Source organism: Chinchilla lanigera, unplaced genomic scaffold (assembly GCF_000276665.1).
Source record: "Chinchilla lanigera isolate Chin_1 unplaced genomic scaffold, ChiLan1.0 scaffold00128, whole genome shotgun sequence".
NCBI lineage: Eukaryota > Metazoa > Chordata > Mammalia > Rodentia > Chinchillidae > Chinchilla > Chinchilla lanigera.
In genome coordinates this window covers 1,185,934-1,202,923 of record NW_004955529.1, presented here as the reverse complement: position 1 = coordinate 1,202,923, position 16,990 = coordinate 1,185,934, and the positions used below count along the sequence as shown (strand labels likewise).

At 36.2% G+C, this 16,990-nt stretch overlaps 1 protein-coding gene across 1 annotated transcript in view; it reads right to left on the bottom strand.

The window, feature by feature from the left end:
- Positions 1 to 16,990, bottom strand: part of Sh3bgrl (SH3 domain binding glutamate-rich protein like) — a 63,519-nt gene that overhangs the window by 20,299 nt on the left and 26,230 nt on the right. Inside the window, exon 2 of the mRNA XM_005410074.2 lies at positions 5,580 to 5,765. Within this exon, the coding sequence (XP_005410131.1) occupies positions 5,580 to 5,765 (186 nt within the window). The remainder of the gene's footprint in view (positions 1 to 5,579; positions 5,766 to 16,990) is intronic.

Genomic DNA, 16,990 nt, shown 5'->3' with positions numbered 1-16,990 from the left:
AAGAAAACCTGGATAACACGAACAAAGCAGGAGGCATCAAAATCTCGGATTCCAAAGGTACACTACTATGGTAGGAAAAATAGCATGGTACTGGTGTGAAAACAGACATGGAACAGAACAGATAATGCAGAAACAACCCTAGACACATTTAGCTGTCTGATCTTTGACAAAGGACCCCCGCAAAAAAACACTGGTTAAAAAAAGCCTCTTTAAAAATGGTGCTACAAGGGCTGGGGATATATAGCTCAGTAGCACAAGCACCTGCCTGGCAAGCACAAGGCCCTGAGTTTGATTCCTGGTACCAAAAATAAATAAATAAATAAAAATGGTGCTGGGAAAATTGCCTATCAATATGCAGAGGATTGACTCTAGAGGCATATTTCTGACCATGTATTAAAATAAATCAAAATGGAACGAAGACCTATGCATTAACACATAAACACTTAATCTGCTACAGAACAAAAGAGGCAAAACTCTTGGAGACATAGGCATAAGCAAGGATTTTGTGAAAACATCCCTGATTGTACAAGAAATAATATCAAGAATCAACAAATGGGATTACACCAAGTTAAAAAGCCTCTGCACAGCCACTGCCTCCTTAGCACAGTGGGCAGATTAGTCTCATAATCTGAAACAGCTTCTGCACAACAAAAGAAACGACCAACAGAGTGAAGAGACAACCTACAAAATGGGAAAAAAAAGTTGTCAGCTATTCCTCAGGTGACTAATATCTAGAATTTATAAAGAAAAGAAAAAAATTATCCTCCCTCTAAATAAAACACCCAATTGAAATATTGGCAAGTGAAATGAACAGATAGTTCTGAGGAAAAGATAAACACATGAAAGAATGTTCAGCATCTCTGGCTATTAGAGAAATATAAATTAAAATCTTGAAAACAACCCAAATGCCCATCTACTGAAGAGTGGATAAAAAAGAGGTGATATTTTTATACAATGGAGTATTACGCAGCTATAAAGAAAGATAAATTTGAGGCTTTTATAGTTAAATGGATGCAACCAGAGACCATACTCATAAGTGAAATATATCAGACCCACATCTGTAAACATCATATTGTCTCCCTAGTGTAAGAATCTGAAAAAGTAAATAAAATCTGAAAGGTTCAATAGATAATGTGAAAGGGAAAGAAACTACTCAAAAGGAAAGAACAACTGGGATGAGGGAAAGGAGAAAGAAAAGAAAGAAGGGAAAAATATATATATACACAAGGCAACTAAGATAATTTTATTACTAATTTTATTGGTTTATTGAAAGGAACAGTTAATGTTTTATTGTTTGATCAGTCTTACATACGTATGTTTGGTAATCTGAGCAACTATTTTGAAGATAATAATATGTAATACAGCAACCACTGTTAATTTCCTATCAGCTTGTATTGAAATTCTGCATGGCTTTTATTGTTTTGTGTTGTTTTTTTTGTCTTCATTTTTGTTATTGCTTTTGTTCTTTTCTCTTTAAAATAAAAAAAAGAAATACAGATTAAAAGAACACTGAGATTCCACCTTATTCCAGAAAGAATGGCTACCGTCAAGAAATCAAATAATAAATACTAGCAAGGAAAAAAAAAGAATCCTTCTTCATTGTTGGTGCAAATGTAAATTAGCACAACCACTATGGAAATAACATGGAGATTCTTCAAAAAGGAAAACCAGAAATCCCATTTGACCCAGCTGTTCCCCTTCTAGATATCTTGCCAGAAGAGTTAAAGATATCACATTATAGAAATATATACATACCCAATGTTTATAGCAGAACAATTTATAATAGCTATGTCTTGGAAGGAGCCCATCTATCCATCAACAGATGAATGGATAAAGAAAGTATGGTATTTATATACAATGGAATACTATTCTGCCATAAAGATAAATGAACTCGAGCCATTTGTAGGAAAACGTGTGCACCTTGATGCCATAAAGTTAGGTTAAATCAGACACACAAGCATAAATACTGCAGTTTCTCTTATATGAGAAACCAAAATATGAACAAATTAAATACCAAAATAACAGAAATAGATTAAAGGAAACACCAAGATAGACAATCACTAGTATGATCAATGAATCTAATGCTGAGAAAAATAAAGGGGAGTGGTGAGGGAAGGAGGAGAACAAAGGGAACTGAAGTGTGCTATGTACCAATTCCCTACAGTGAATGTAATCATTGTGTACTACAAACATGTACTACTAGAAGTCAACAAAATATTAAAGAAAATATAGTTACGGGGACCAATAGATGGAGAGAAGAGAGAGGAGATGGGGTTGTAAAAAGAATTAAGCTATATTATGTACATGTACCAACTCCCCATAATGAATGCAACCATTATGTATTGCAAACAAGTACTAATAAAAATAAAAATTAAAATAGATCTAGTTCAGTGACACACATCAGGATATAGTTTTTTACCCAAGAGTTATCTAGCAATGTTTGGTGACACTTTCAGTTGTGCACAAGTAGGGGAGCTACTGGCATCTTGTGGATTGCAGCTAGAGATGCTGTTAATGGTCCTACAGTGCTCAGGGTATCCCTTACAACAAAGAGCTGTCAACTGAAGATGTAATTAGTGCCAAGCTTTGGAAACCCTGAGACAGATGAGTAAAGGAAACTAGTAGGGAGTGTTAATTATAAAGTGTCACAGAAATGAAAGCCATATAGGAGCTTGTGTGCCAACTTAGAGATCAACAATAGCAGAATGTGCCACCAAAATGAAGTGTAAGATATATATGTAGATAGATAGATAGATATAAGCTAAGATAATTATACTACTATATTGGTATTAGTTCATTGAAAGGAACAGTTAGAGTTTATAATGTTTGAGCAGTCTTACATGCCTATACCTGGTAATCTGAGCAACTACTTTGAAGGTAACAGAAGATAACAATAACCATTGTTAATTTCCTATCATCTTGTTTTGAAATTCTGTATCATTTTTATTATCTTTAAAATAAAAAAAAGATGAATGTGTTACTAACTGGGATACCTGGTAGAGTTGGTAGCACAAACAGGATGCAACCACTGTCATGGACACCTACAGAAACAAGAAAGAGGGCGCTATACCTTGACTTCCCCCTCCTGTGTTGCCATCTTCCAATCTGTGCCTCCTAATAGTGTCCAAACCTAATAGGAAGTGAGCTGACAACAGAGCTTAAGAAATACAATATTGAGAGGCAATCCTCCAACAATATGGGATAGAGCAAAAAAAGAGTGAAGAGATATCTAAGCAAACAGGAAAATCAACACTAAGAGAATGGGAGCTTCAGAGTAAGGTTTATCTAGGTTTGAATCCTAGTTACATGGCTGATTACTAGTTTTGAGACTTAAGAAACCAGCTAACCTCTTCTAAGTCTGATATGACTTACCTATAAAGTAGAATTATCAATACCTACCTCATGAGATTGGTATGAGAGCTGATTACTATAATAGAAAGAATATAGCAATTCACTGACATATGCATTTTCAATGAATGATTGCTCTATACTCTTCACCCTAAGAATTTATGAAAGAAAAATGTTGTTATTGTTAATCTCCTTTGTGCCAGACACAAAGCAGGTACTAAATAGAAGTTCGATTCCTTTTCCACTAACAAGCATGTTTTGATTACTTCAGTCTCACTTCTGTGCCTTCACTCTGATCTTCTCATTTCTCAGTGACACTTGCCTCACTATCACACCCTCCCATTCTCCGGCAGTGTGGCTTCAAAGGGAGAAATAAACTAAATAAATGTGGTTTCTCAAATGAACACTTATAATTCATATGTATTTGCTTTCAAAAGTCAAATAATTGAAATTACTGCTTCAACGGGAGATAACAATGTACTGTTTATTTCCAAAAAGGGTAGAAGTAAGGATTTTTCCCGGCTTTTATTTTTATTAGTAGATGTTTGCAGTACATAATGATTACATTCCATGTGGAGAGTTGGTACATGTGTGTTACACATCGTAATTCTTTTATCCCCTTCTCCCACCTCCTCCCTCCATCTCTTGATCCTCTTCCTATCTGAGAAAGATCTACCTCCCTACTTCCTATTATGTTTTGCTCTTTTTAAAATTTTGCATTGCTCATACAAGAGAACAATGTGATATTTAAGCGTGTATATCTGACCTATTCCACTTAACCTAACGGTTTCAATGGTTTCATTTCCCTACAAATGACTGAAGTTTATCCTTCAGAGGTAGAGAAGCCCTTCACTGTGTGCAAATGCCACATTTCTTCATAGTTTGAATGTTTGTATGACAAAGAAATGATAATCCTTGAGGACATAGCTATGTTTACCTTGATTTGGACATTAAACACGATATACATATATCGAAACATCAACTGGTACCTCCTCAATATGTACAAATTTATGTGCCAGTTTTAAAAAATAAAGTTTTTTAAAAGAGAGGTCACAACAACATATATTGACTTAAACCGGACTGGATGGCTTTAGATGCCTCTCCCAGCTCCTGAGAATCACAATTTGTAGAAATTTCAAATATAAAGGTACTGATGTTTCATAATCTAAAATAGCCTAAACTTCTTTACGTGCAGAATATATCCTTGCATACTGCCTTGTTGGCAGTAACAGTGGAAATTTCCAGGCTCCTCCTTGTAATTGACAAGCTCACTAACAGAAAATATTTTGTACCATGAACTTTCCCGTTTCTGTCATATTCATCCCTTAATTGCTCTGAATTGGTACAGAAAAAGACCAATATCAAAACGTGGCCTTCTTGCTCTTATATAAACCTATGAGACAGAGGATGTGGACTGGTACCTCTATAACCATTTGTTCTTCAGCTATGCTAAACTTGAGGACTCAGTCTTATAAGCATTCTTTTACTCCAAATTCCTATAGCTCTTATATATACTTTCTATGCCATACCATCCCTCTAATTATTGCAAGTATTTATGATTCTTTACATATCTCACTCCCAACCTGCTGCAAAAGTGTGTTTTACTTACCCTTGTAGTGTATGATGCCTAGCATGGCCATAGGCTATGGAAGTCACTTCAATATATAGTGAATGAAAAATTAAGAATGAATGTAACTACTCCCTGGTTAAAATGAAGATTCAAAGAGTGGAGATGGAATATTGAAAGCCTCCGTCACAGAGCCAAAACTCAAGTTTTTACTTCCCCTATTCCTTGCAATGAGTTCAATTAGCTAACTTAAAAATTTAGGAAAATCCCTTCATGATGCCAATATGCCAATATTACTAACTTCAAAAAGAAAGATATTCTTCTTCTTAATTAATTTTAATTTAAATAGCTAAAGCAAATGATTTCTTTTCAGAGACTTCTCCAAAGACACACCAGACACAGTAATTATTCCAGTTGGAACAAGGAGAAATGGAAAGTGAACTTTATGCTTAGGTTTGTATTTATATATTTATAAATACTCTTTACCAATGACTCATCCATTTGCTTCCTAGAAGAAGGTAAAATACTCCAGCTCCTTAGGATGAGAGCAGAGGTCAAATTACTGTACAGAGGAAAAATGATGATGTTCAAGTCTGTAGGTCAGGATAAAAACAGGACAGATTCAGGAGAATCTATTCAAAAAAAATGAAAATTATTTCCTTACCCCGCGGTACTGGCTTTCATTGAAAATCTGAGGGGGCAAAGGATACCCTGTGGCTGGTCGACTGTTTTCAGGTACATTTTCTCTCATCCACTTCCGATTCTCTTCGTTGGCTGCAATATCCTTTTCTTCAAATCCTATTTTGTTGGCTTCTAAGAAACCAAGTACATCTTGTTGTTTCTTCTTAATCTAAGAAGGACCCAAAGGACAAGAAATCATCTTGCTGAGCAAATAGTTTTGTATTTTTTATTTTTCAGACTCAGCAAAAGTCAATGTTGTGAGCTAGCAGAAATAAATGTGTAAAAATATATAGTTCCAAAACAGATATGATTTTAATTCTTTTTTTATTTTAAAAAAATTTTAAAAAGGAAAACATGTTAACATCCATTTATAAAATAGCATGAGAATACAAGCAAAACTGAGTTACAGACAAAGTTGTAGGAAATTAACCATGGTTGTTGTATTACTTATTGATATCTTCAAAGTGGTTTCTCAGGAAAACAAATAAAGACATACAAGATTGATCAAATAAGTAATCATTAACTCTTCCTTTCTGTAGAGCAATAGAAGACAGTAGTACAACTATGTTAGCTATCCTGTATATACATACTTACATCATTTCCCCTTCTTTTGCTTCTCTTTTCCCACACCCCAGTTGCCCTTTACTTTTGGGCATTTTCCTTTCATTTATTTCACAATGTCTGTCATACCTCCTAGTTTTTATTCGCTCTTTCAGGTCTTACACTAGTAAGACAATATGATGCTTATCCATGCAGGTCTGCTTTATTTCACTTATGAGTATGGTCTTTAGTTGTGACCATTTTGCTAATGATACTTCACAAGTGAGCTGAAGAACAGCGTATAGATTCTTTCTATCATTTTTTCTTTTTTCTATTGAAACTACCTTTCCAAGTAATGCTGAAGCAAGATTAACTGATGCATAAATAACAGAGAAGTGTACTAATTCAAAAGTATGTGAAGAGGAAGCTATGATGATTTATGAGCCTCAGTTCTGGCCCTTGTTCAAAGTCTTTCCAAATGACTTCGCATTTTAACAAGCAGCTTAAAGTCATCAGAAATGAATTTTTGCTTGAGAGCAGCATAAAACTCAAAGTCACTTAGGTCTCAGTTTTCATTGTTCAGAACAAAAACTGAATGAGAAGACTAAGCTTGCGTGTATGCCAAACTTGGAACATATCTGTACCACTCATTAGCCTTTAACAAGTGGTTCTAAGGCATGTTATGGGTGCCTGTACTACCTTTGTTCCTAGATTAATATTATACCTGGGAGACAGATTTGAAAATATTAAAAGTGATATGATTTTCCTTCACATATGTATGTGGTTGATAACCTGAGTTCACACATCTATACATAGTAACTTACCCATATTTAAACCATTGCTTCATATTTCTGAGCTGAAAAGAACAATCAGTAAGCAAGTTTATTCATGGAGTATCAAAATATATATAAAGAAGCAGGCCTGCCAATGGGAATCTAAATTCAAAAATGAAAATCACAGTCAAGCTCCTTCTAGATTTATACTTCCAATCCTCCAACACACACATGTGCATACATGTACTATTATGGCTTGTATCTACATGTTCCCTCCAAGCCTCATGCAGTCATAGGTGGGGCTTTTCAGACGTGGCTGGATGTAAGGTATATGATACTGGGATTAAGTATGTTACTCTGGAATTAAGGTACCCAACCCTGGGTGTGGGTGGCACGACCCAAAAGGCAGGTACCTGGAAGGGATAAAAGGAAGGCGCAGGCTGCCGCTTTGCTGCTTTCTGACTGCCCTGTTTTGCCAGGGACTGACTGCTTCTCCTCTGCAATGCCCTTCTGCCATGCCACCCTGCCTCGGACCCAGCCAGCTATGGACTGAAATCTCTACAGACTGTGAGCCAAAATAAACCTTTCCTGCTTTAACTTTGGGTATTGACTATTAGATATTTTGTCTCAGCAATGAGAAAAGTAACTAAGATATACACAGAGGCTGTATTTTTTCCAAGTTGATTATGCCTGTGGCTAAAAAGTCTTGTACTCATCACATAATCCCAGGAAAACAGTCTCAATTTCTTCCAACACAAAGAAATTTCTAAAAGCTATTTAGGTCAGAGAACTGTGTCCTTTAAAGACCAGTTATAATCGAGCATAATTTGCTACAAGATAATTTTTCAAAAGGGAATACTATTTCTTCATTGGCATGTAGTATTAAACTTTACTCCCCAGATACAATATATTTTTTTCAGAATGTTGAAGAAAATCAATGTGAAATTCAATACATAAGAGTTTCTAATGCAATTAATAGAAGGTTCAAATAAATGTTTTTTTTTCAACCTTTATAACAGAATTAGGTAAATATGAAGTGTGGCAAGTAATTTGTTAATCATAAACACATTTTCAAATCTGAGTAGATTTACAGATATTCCATTAATAGGGGACTTTCAGGAACCCAGTTTTCCAACAGATTTTTTTTAAGTTAATGAAGAGTTACCAAATCTAATATGCCAAGAATTACACATGATCATGGGAGAATATCACCTGTTACATTTGTGTGAACAAAAGGCAGAGGGCCTTTATAAGAAATGGCACATTGCAGCTTTTTCCACATTACTGAATACAATTTTTGCTATGTTGAGAACACTATGTTGAGTTTAAATGCCCTGGACTGGTATCACTGGGCATGGCAGTATAATTTTGCTGATAATCTTTACCCTCCGGCCTTCAGCTATGGACCACAAGTATTTTTCCTTGCTGTGAGAACTGCCCAAAAAGAAGCGCATGCTTCCTAGAGTTTTCTACATCTCTATAAGACTATACACTATAGGTTATAATAATATTTTTCTAACATCTTCTGTTAGGTCAATCATAGATATTGTTAAGCTTTGAATATTCAGGAAATGTAAAATTTTGTTTCTTAATTTGATTGTGTATGTAAGTCCTAAACTCCATGTATTAAGTTATTTCAAAGATAGAATATTTTATACAGTTATTGCTTTACTTATGTATACAGACACATATTCTCTACCATGAACCCTGACAAGAAACATCTGATTATATTCATTGTTCAGTTTCCCTACGGGAGCTTAATGTGAAGCAACACAGTGACAGACGTAACTGAAAGTATCAAAAGAATAAATAAGAAATATATGCCATAATTGTTCAGTAAAGAGTAGAATTTTAAATTCCTACAAAAATGATGGAGTTAAAAAATTACTGATAACCTTTTTGACACACATGCATGTGAACAATGTCAGTGTATGGGACTCTAACTCAGTTATTTACAAAGACTAAACCACACCCCCTACTTTGAACCAAAGAATGACAAGTCACGTCAAAAGTTTGAGATTCAAGATATTCTTCCCACCAAAGATAGAGAGCAGAGATATTGAACAAATGTTGCCTGGATCGCACAAGCTTCAGTACAGTTCTTGTCTGTCATGGCAAGAGTCAAGGGTTTGGTTTTTTTTTTTGGAAAGAAAGGAGATTAACATGATTCCTGTTTTAGAAGATGCCAACATGAATGGTGCAATATTAAAGGAAGAAGAAAACTTGACTAGTGATACTTCAAATGGGAAAACACAAGATCATCATGATAGAAACGTGCTGACCTACCCACTTAATCAAGGTGCAGGTTTTGCTTTCTTTCATAGTCAACCTCCGTCACATTTTTTCTGATATGCTAATGAACAGTGGTAGAGGTTATGACTACAAGGAGCTAAAATCTAAAAGATAATCAGAAATTGTTCTTAGTATTACCTAACAGTATTTCTGGAATGCTTCTTTATCAGCGAAGAGCTCCCAAGCTTTTGGTGGAGAGTGGGAAAGTCCTTGTGTGGGTGCCGAATTCTGTGATGTTTGGAGATAAGGTAGCAAGAGGGATCCCACACAGGTACAGAACTGGGTGACATTTGGGAGAGCTGTGTGAGGGTGCCTACTCTGGCACAGCTCGTATCTTTTCTCCATCCTTCAATCACACTGGGCACAGCCACTGCATACCACTGACACTACCACTGTCCCACAGATCCCTCAATACCTGGTTCGGGTTTCCTAGGCAGGACCGTGCCCTTTATTCCTCTTTGTCCCTAGGGCTCACTAGTCTTAACTCAGTCACTGCTCTCTAAGAGATTCGCTGGCTTATATTTCCCTTAGTACTCCGCTCTGAGGAGGCTCTCTCTTTTAAGGATCTCCCTGATTGGGCTCTGTCTCCCAGTGGGACGAGAGGACAAGTAGGCAGTGGGAGGAGCCTGCTAGGCTCAGTGGCAATCACAGCCTGGCAGCCGCGGCTGCACTTCTCTTCGTCCCTCGTACTGTTAGATCTTTTCCCGAAATGGAGTGTTCACCAGGACTGCACTGCAAGCAGCGCTGGGATTAAGAGGCAACCCCGGCTCTTTTTTTTTTTGAACACCCCTGGTACTGGGATTGACGCTGGAACTAGTCTGTTGCGCTGCATCTTTGTTTTTTTTTTTTTTTATTATTATTTTAAGGATAAAAGGAGGGAAACATTAACAGACATACAACATTTTACAACATATCACAAGCACAATACAGACAATACAGAGTTACAAACAAAGTGGTAGGGAATTAACAATGGTGGTTGTATTACATATTGATATCTTCAAAGTGGCTTCTCATGAAAACAGATTGCCTTCCTGTTTAGGTTTCTGTTTGCCCCCACCGATTTCCTAGCACCTGCGGCTCTTGGTGAGCATCTTCCAAGTGTCTCCTGAGCGCTGCTGCCTCTAGTCCACCATGAGGATTCTCCCTCCCAAGCACATTTTTAAGTGAATATTGCCATGAGTCCTTAAACCACCAACTTCCTATTGCTAATCTAAGGGCGCAACCACAATAAGAGGCACTTGTTTTTAGCTTTGTTTTGCAATATTTTCAAAAGTGGTTTTCAACCATATAAAATCTGTAATTCATATTACTTTACTGATAAGTTTGCATTAAGAGGACTATTAAGAGTTTTTCCTACTCATCTCCTCAAGCCACTCCTGGATCCCCTGGAGTTCTCCTAACATGCTAAATTGTGGTAGCATGAGAACACGACTGCTAATTCTACTACTCTAAAAAGAAAACAAAAGCTCTGCCATTGTTGTCTATTTCATTATACATCTGCCATAATCATATCAGCAGTACTACTTCTAAAGTGATATCAAGGCCTTCATAACTTCAAAAATAGGCTCTAGTATGAAAAAAACAGAACTTTAAAGTTTTTTTTTCCTTTTTCTAAAAAAAAGGCTTTGTCCATAAGGTGGTCACAATAAAGAAAATACAGTTCTTGTCCAGTTTCTGGATTTAAAAGACCTTCCTTAACTGCGATATATCAGTTCTAAATTATCTCACCCAAGTAACCATTTCTTATATGAAACTAACCTGTCCATATATTTCCTCTAGACTCATAAAAAATTTAGTCTAGCTATGATTTCTTTACCAGTGGCTTAATCTGGAGGTCTAGGGAACTGTAAAGAACACTGGGAGTATAATCCTACCCTAAAACACTACACATCTCTTGATGCCCGAAGAACTACAACTACTGATTCACTACTTTGATCTTCACATAAATAGTAGAGAGTATAGATATTTAGAGTGGAAGTAGCACTGCCTAGAGAGAAGCAGGTAAGAAGGAGAATGAAGTGTCTTTGTAGGCTTTAGGATTTTACCTAGAGTTGTCCCTGCATGTATTCTGTAAGAAGATAAGAAGATCATATGATAAAAGGACAGGAACAGACTCCCCCAGGTAATCACAAGAGAAAATTTCCAACCTTACCATGTTAATGCTGAGTTAAGCTTTGCACAGAGTAAAGATGTGTAAGGAGACCCAGTTTTATCCTTTATGGCAGAGTAGTACACCACTGTGAATAAATAACACATTTTCTACACCCACTCGTCTGTTCATGGACATAAAGGCCACTTTCAAGATGTAGCTATTACAACTTGTGCTGCTATAAATTTGAGTATTCCTGTATCACTAATACGATGACTAATACAATAACTCTTTCAAGAAGATTATAGAACTTCAGTCATTTGTAAGAAAATGGATCCACTTTGAAATCATAATATTAAGTAAAATAAATCAGACATACAAGCTTAAATAGCAACACTTATCTTATATGAGAAACCCAAAACATAAATAATTGAAAGAGAAGAGTAAAAGATAACAGGAAACAGGGAGACAGATCTTTTGCAAAAGGGAAGTGACCAAGAGGAGGGAGAGAGGGGGAAGGGAAAGGGATGAAAAAAAAAACAATTAAGATATGCCATCTATATGTATCAACACCCCATAATCAGTGTAAACATAGTGTACCACAAACATGTACTAATAAAAAAATCAAAAATCAAAAATCAAGGAAAGAAAAAAAGACATGGAAGGAGAAAGGGAGACTAATAATGTGAAGTCCTCTGTCTGTACTTTATCCTCTTCCGACTTCCTGCAGTTTGTGTTATCTAGTTAAAGTTTAACACGTTCATGACAGGGCCATAATTTGTATGCCTGGCTGCCTAGTGGCTTGAACCACTAGTGGTACCTGTATGTCTGTACCATCTGGTGGATTTATATTAATTTTATTAGTAAAAAAATCAAAAAATTCAGATTCCCCCAATTTAAATACTCATTCCAAAAATGGGTATCTGGGATGAATACACACTTCTCAGTTGAAGAAATACAAACAGCCAATAAATATATGGATGAGGGGTCAACATCTCTGGTCATTTGAGAAATGCCAATTAAAACAACACTGACATTCCATCTCACCCCAGAAAGAATAGCTATCATCAAGAAATCAATCAATAACAAATGCTAGGAGAGGTTGTGGGGAGAAAGGAACCCTACTCCACTGTTGGTAGGAATGTAAATTGGTGCAACCAAGATGGAAACCAGTATGGAGATTCTTCAAAAAATTAAAACTGGAGGTTCCATTGACCCAGATATTCCCCTTCTTGGTATCTCCCAGAAAGAGTTAAAAGTATCATACCACAGTGATATATGCACGCCCACGTTTATAGCAGCACAGTTTGTAATAGCCGCAGGTTGGAAACAGCCCAAATGCCTATCGACAGATGAATAGATGAAGAAAGTATAGATTTTAATGTACGATGGAATACTACTCTGCCAATAAGGATAAGCTTGAGACATTTTTAAGTAAATAAGCACACCTTGAAACCATACCTTTAAGTGAAATAAATTGGACATACATGTTTAAATATCATATTGTTTCTCTTGTGTGAGAAACTGAAAGTATAACTGAGGACCAAAATGGATGGCAGACATTCTGAAGTAGGAAGAAAATGTTCAAATGGGAACAAGACAGGGGAGGGGGAAAAAGAAAAAGGGGAAAGAAAGAAAAAAATTGAAACAAAACTTTTGCAAATAAGGAAGGGAAGAAGGGTTGAAGGGAGGCCAGGGGAATGGGGAAACAAAGAAGAATCAAGATATATTATGTACAGCTACAAATTCCCTGTGATGAATGTGATCATCACATATATCAAGTGTACCAATAAAATTACTTTTTAAAAGTGTGATTATATCTGTTTTTACCACCAGTGGTGTATAACCAGCCCGATGGGACAGTCATGCATGTATCACTGGTAGTTCAGGATGGTTACATTTCTTCAGTTAGGTAATGAGCCACCTGGACTAAGGGGTCATGCATTTTTTTCTTTGTCCTCATATATTGTTCAATAAGGCTGGATACAAAGTAGATACAGAATACTGATTGATTCCACAATTTTGGACTAAGGGGTCATGCATTTTTTTCTTTGTCCTCATATATTGTTCAATAAGGCTGGATACAAAGTAGATACAGAATACTGATTGATTCCAAATTCTACAAGCTGCTTATGCTATTTAATTCTCATGACAGTCTTATGAGGCACCTGTTAGTATTTTCACTGCAGATGAAAAGAGTTAATGCTCAGATGTATTAAGGAACATGCTTCAAATCACACATTTACCCAGACAAGGTAAAAAACACCACTTAAACACTAAGCATTCCAAACAACAAAATGATGTGCTGCGATGAAGTCTTGTTAAGTACAGATGTGGCTCAGAACACATTTTCCGCCGTTTTAAATACCAAAATCTGGCTTAAAGTTAGAACAAGAAATCCTGTTGATTATTTAACAAGTTTTATATACCAGGGAGAAAGTTTTTCTAGATGACTTCTCTCTCTGTTGTGCATCTGAGCTCTGAAAATAAACAAACATTCCAGGAGCAATAAAAGTCCCCCAGAAGTTTACAACTTGGTAAGTAAAGGTCATCCGAATAAGCAATGATTCACATGCATTACACTGACTTTCAAAAAAAACCAGTTTGTTATGTCCCTTTGAAACTATTTGCATGTATTTGAACAAATAAAAGTGCAAAATTAAGAAGGCTGTGAAGTGCGGCCACAACAATGTCAGCGGCTTGTGATCACAGGTGACTACAGGAAACTGAGTGCTAACAGGAAAGCAGGGTTAACAGGTGCTTTATGCTGTTCTGACAGCACTGAGCGTGCCCTTAAATGAATTCCTTGAAACAAATCACACAGTTATAAGCAAGTACCACAGGTAAATATTCCTGACAAGTGCTAACCTAACATATGCTGACATTCTCTTTCAAAAATCTCAGACTAATGTTGCACTAAGAATTTAAAAATAAATTCATTCACTCCAGCACTCACGTTCCGACCTTAATCACTCTCATTATGAACTCAGTGCAATGAGTCTCTGTATAGATTTCAATCTTGTTTCGATTTGTTATATGGACCATTGGGCACTATAACATGACGCTGATTTTATAGCCAATAAAAATGTTCTCCAATCCACCACCTTCTCTGTACAACAAATTCACACAGTAAGGAAACTTAATTACGCAAATCGCATCCCAAAGCCACACTTCCTGCAAATGCTACAGGGCCTCTAATTCTAGTCAGATAGCTTCTCCAGGCAGCCTTCCCATATAAGGATAAGCAAAAACAGAAATCTTCAAACAGGCTGATGTGAGGTCACAGGGCAGGCATATGAGAACCAAACATGGTAACTAGCTTCTCTGGCTCACAACAGAATCTTTAAAAAAAAAAAAAAAAAAAGAAGAAGGTTGTAACTACTAACTCTAAACTATTAATTCTTGAATCACAAAAAAGTAATAAGCAAGTTACCTATTCTTATTAAAGTTAACCAGATGATAAATATGAGACAGTCTTCTGTGTATTACAGTAGCTCTGTCTTTTTCTCCTTTTCATTATCTACTACAAGGGAAAGTACTATGAAGTGTGTTGCTAATGAAGACACATAAAACAGAGTATCATATCTGAGTAATTTAAATTAGTCCAGTACTCCTGTACTGAAGGAAATACTGTACAAATTTTCAAAATACCCCATGAGAACAATTTCTGTCCCAATGTAGAAAAGCCACACCGTATCCAGGAAAACTACTGACATATATGACATCATTTGGTAAGACGGATAAGTCCTGACAGTATCCATGCACTCTGAATTAAACTACCACAGCCAGAAACTGAGAGCTGGCCCATGGCTATCAAGAGAAAATAATTTCCAGTAGTTCTACCAAAAACTTAGGATTAGAAGCAAGTAAAGATACTGTGTTTATTTTCAGTAATCATAGAGTTCCTATTTGTATTATCATATACCATGGCAATTTTGAAAGCTGTTAAATTCAGTCAAAATCAAATAAAATCAGAAGCACTTTTCATACTGTGCATTAAGAGTGATGGAAGTATTCAAGGTCCTTGATCCAGCAATTTCACTTTTGTTTTCCTACTTAAATAAATAATTCAAAAACGGGCAGCATTATGTGCTTGAGGAAGTTACGCAACATTTTGTTGGTGATTTTTTTTTTAATAGTGGCAAATTGAAAGTTGCCTATATATCTAGTCATTCCAACTTGGTTAAGTAAAACTTTGTGATGTGACCAGTGGAAAGAACATTATACACATACTGAAACCAACTGCTACATGATTATGCAGTAATAAGAAAAAATGTTTAAGACATTAAAAGTGAAAAAGGAAGTCTAGAGAAACAGGTACAAACTTGTATGTTCTCTAATTGAAATTATGAATTTCAAACAGAGAATTCAAACAGAAAAACAGCAAGAATGAGTACTTAGTACTTTGCTCAAGTAAGCAACTGAATTAAATGGGAACTTTATCCCCAAACTTTTTCAGTACTGTTATATTGCTGTACATATGTAAGCAACTCATGCTATAGTGGAAAGACTACAGGCTGTGGAATCTGCGGCAGACACACGTGCCCCTCCCCGCATGAACACCACCTCCTCATAGTCACTTCCTCGTATAATTCACTCATTTTGAGTGCATGTAAAACGTGTTGCTTGGTTATGAACAACAAACTATGACAAAGGAGATGAAATGTCACAGTAGTGACGATGTTATGCTATACAGGTTTTTCTTCCTCTGAGATTTTCCTTTGTTTACAGTGAAGATGTAAGCTGCCACAAGTACTAGAGCTTCAAGAAAACGAATTCTGCCAAAACAAAACAAAACAAAACACCACTTAAACTTGCAAGTAGATTTGGCCTCGTAGAGTGTGCAGATGAAAAGTTAGTTCTAGTGGACATCTGGATTGTGGTCTTGCAGATAATTCAGCTAAATTATGCCAAGACTCCTTACCCACAGACACTGCAACATAACACATGGATCTTTTTTCAGCCACCATATAGTGGTCTGTTACACAGCACAGAAAACTAACAAAAAAGCAAAACTGACTTGGGTTTGAATCTCCAATCCTTCACTTATTATGTGTGACTGAGCAAACTGATTAACCTCCCTGAGCATCAAATTCCTCGTCTATTAACTGAGATCAATGATACCTTTCAAAATTATTGCACAATATAAATCAGAGAAACAAAGTAACTATCACATTGCCTGTGATAAGCTAGACTACAAAGTATACAAAGGGTGATTGTATAAACCCCCTCATGGCTGGAACCTTGTCTATCTTGTTCATCATGACCCATAGCAGAGATTCTACAAATACATAGTGAATGAATTAATAATGAAAATAAGCTCTGTTGAAGTAAATATACACAAGCAACTGTAGATACGCAGAACTGACAAAGAATTCCTGCCTTCAAGTTATTAAAACTAATGAATGACACTAAAGTGCATCAACTACAATATAGGAAAGTCTCTCTGAAGCAATATGAGAGTAAGGTATGCAGATGAGGAATTAGACTTTGGAATCAAATATAATAAAATTGTATCTGCATAATTCAATGTATCATTTCTTAAGCTGCTATCAGTATCAAGAAAAACTATATATGAGAGCGATAAGGTATTTAAAGAAAGCAACGTAGGGGCCGGGGATTTAGCTCAGCGGCAAAAGCGCCTGCCTGGCAAGCGCAAGGTCGTGAGTTCGGTTCCCGGTACCGGAGAAAAACCAAAAA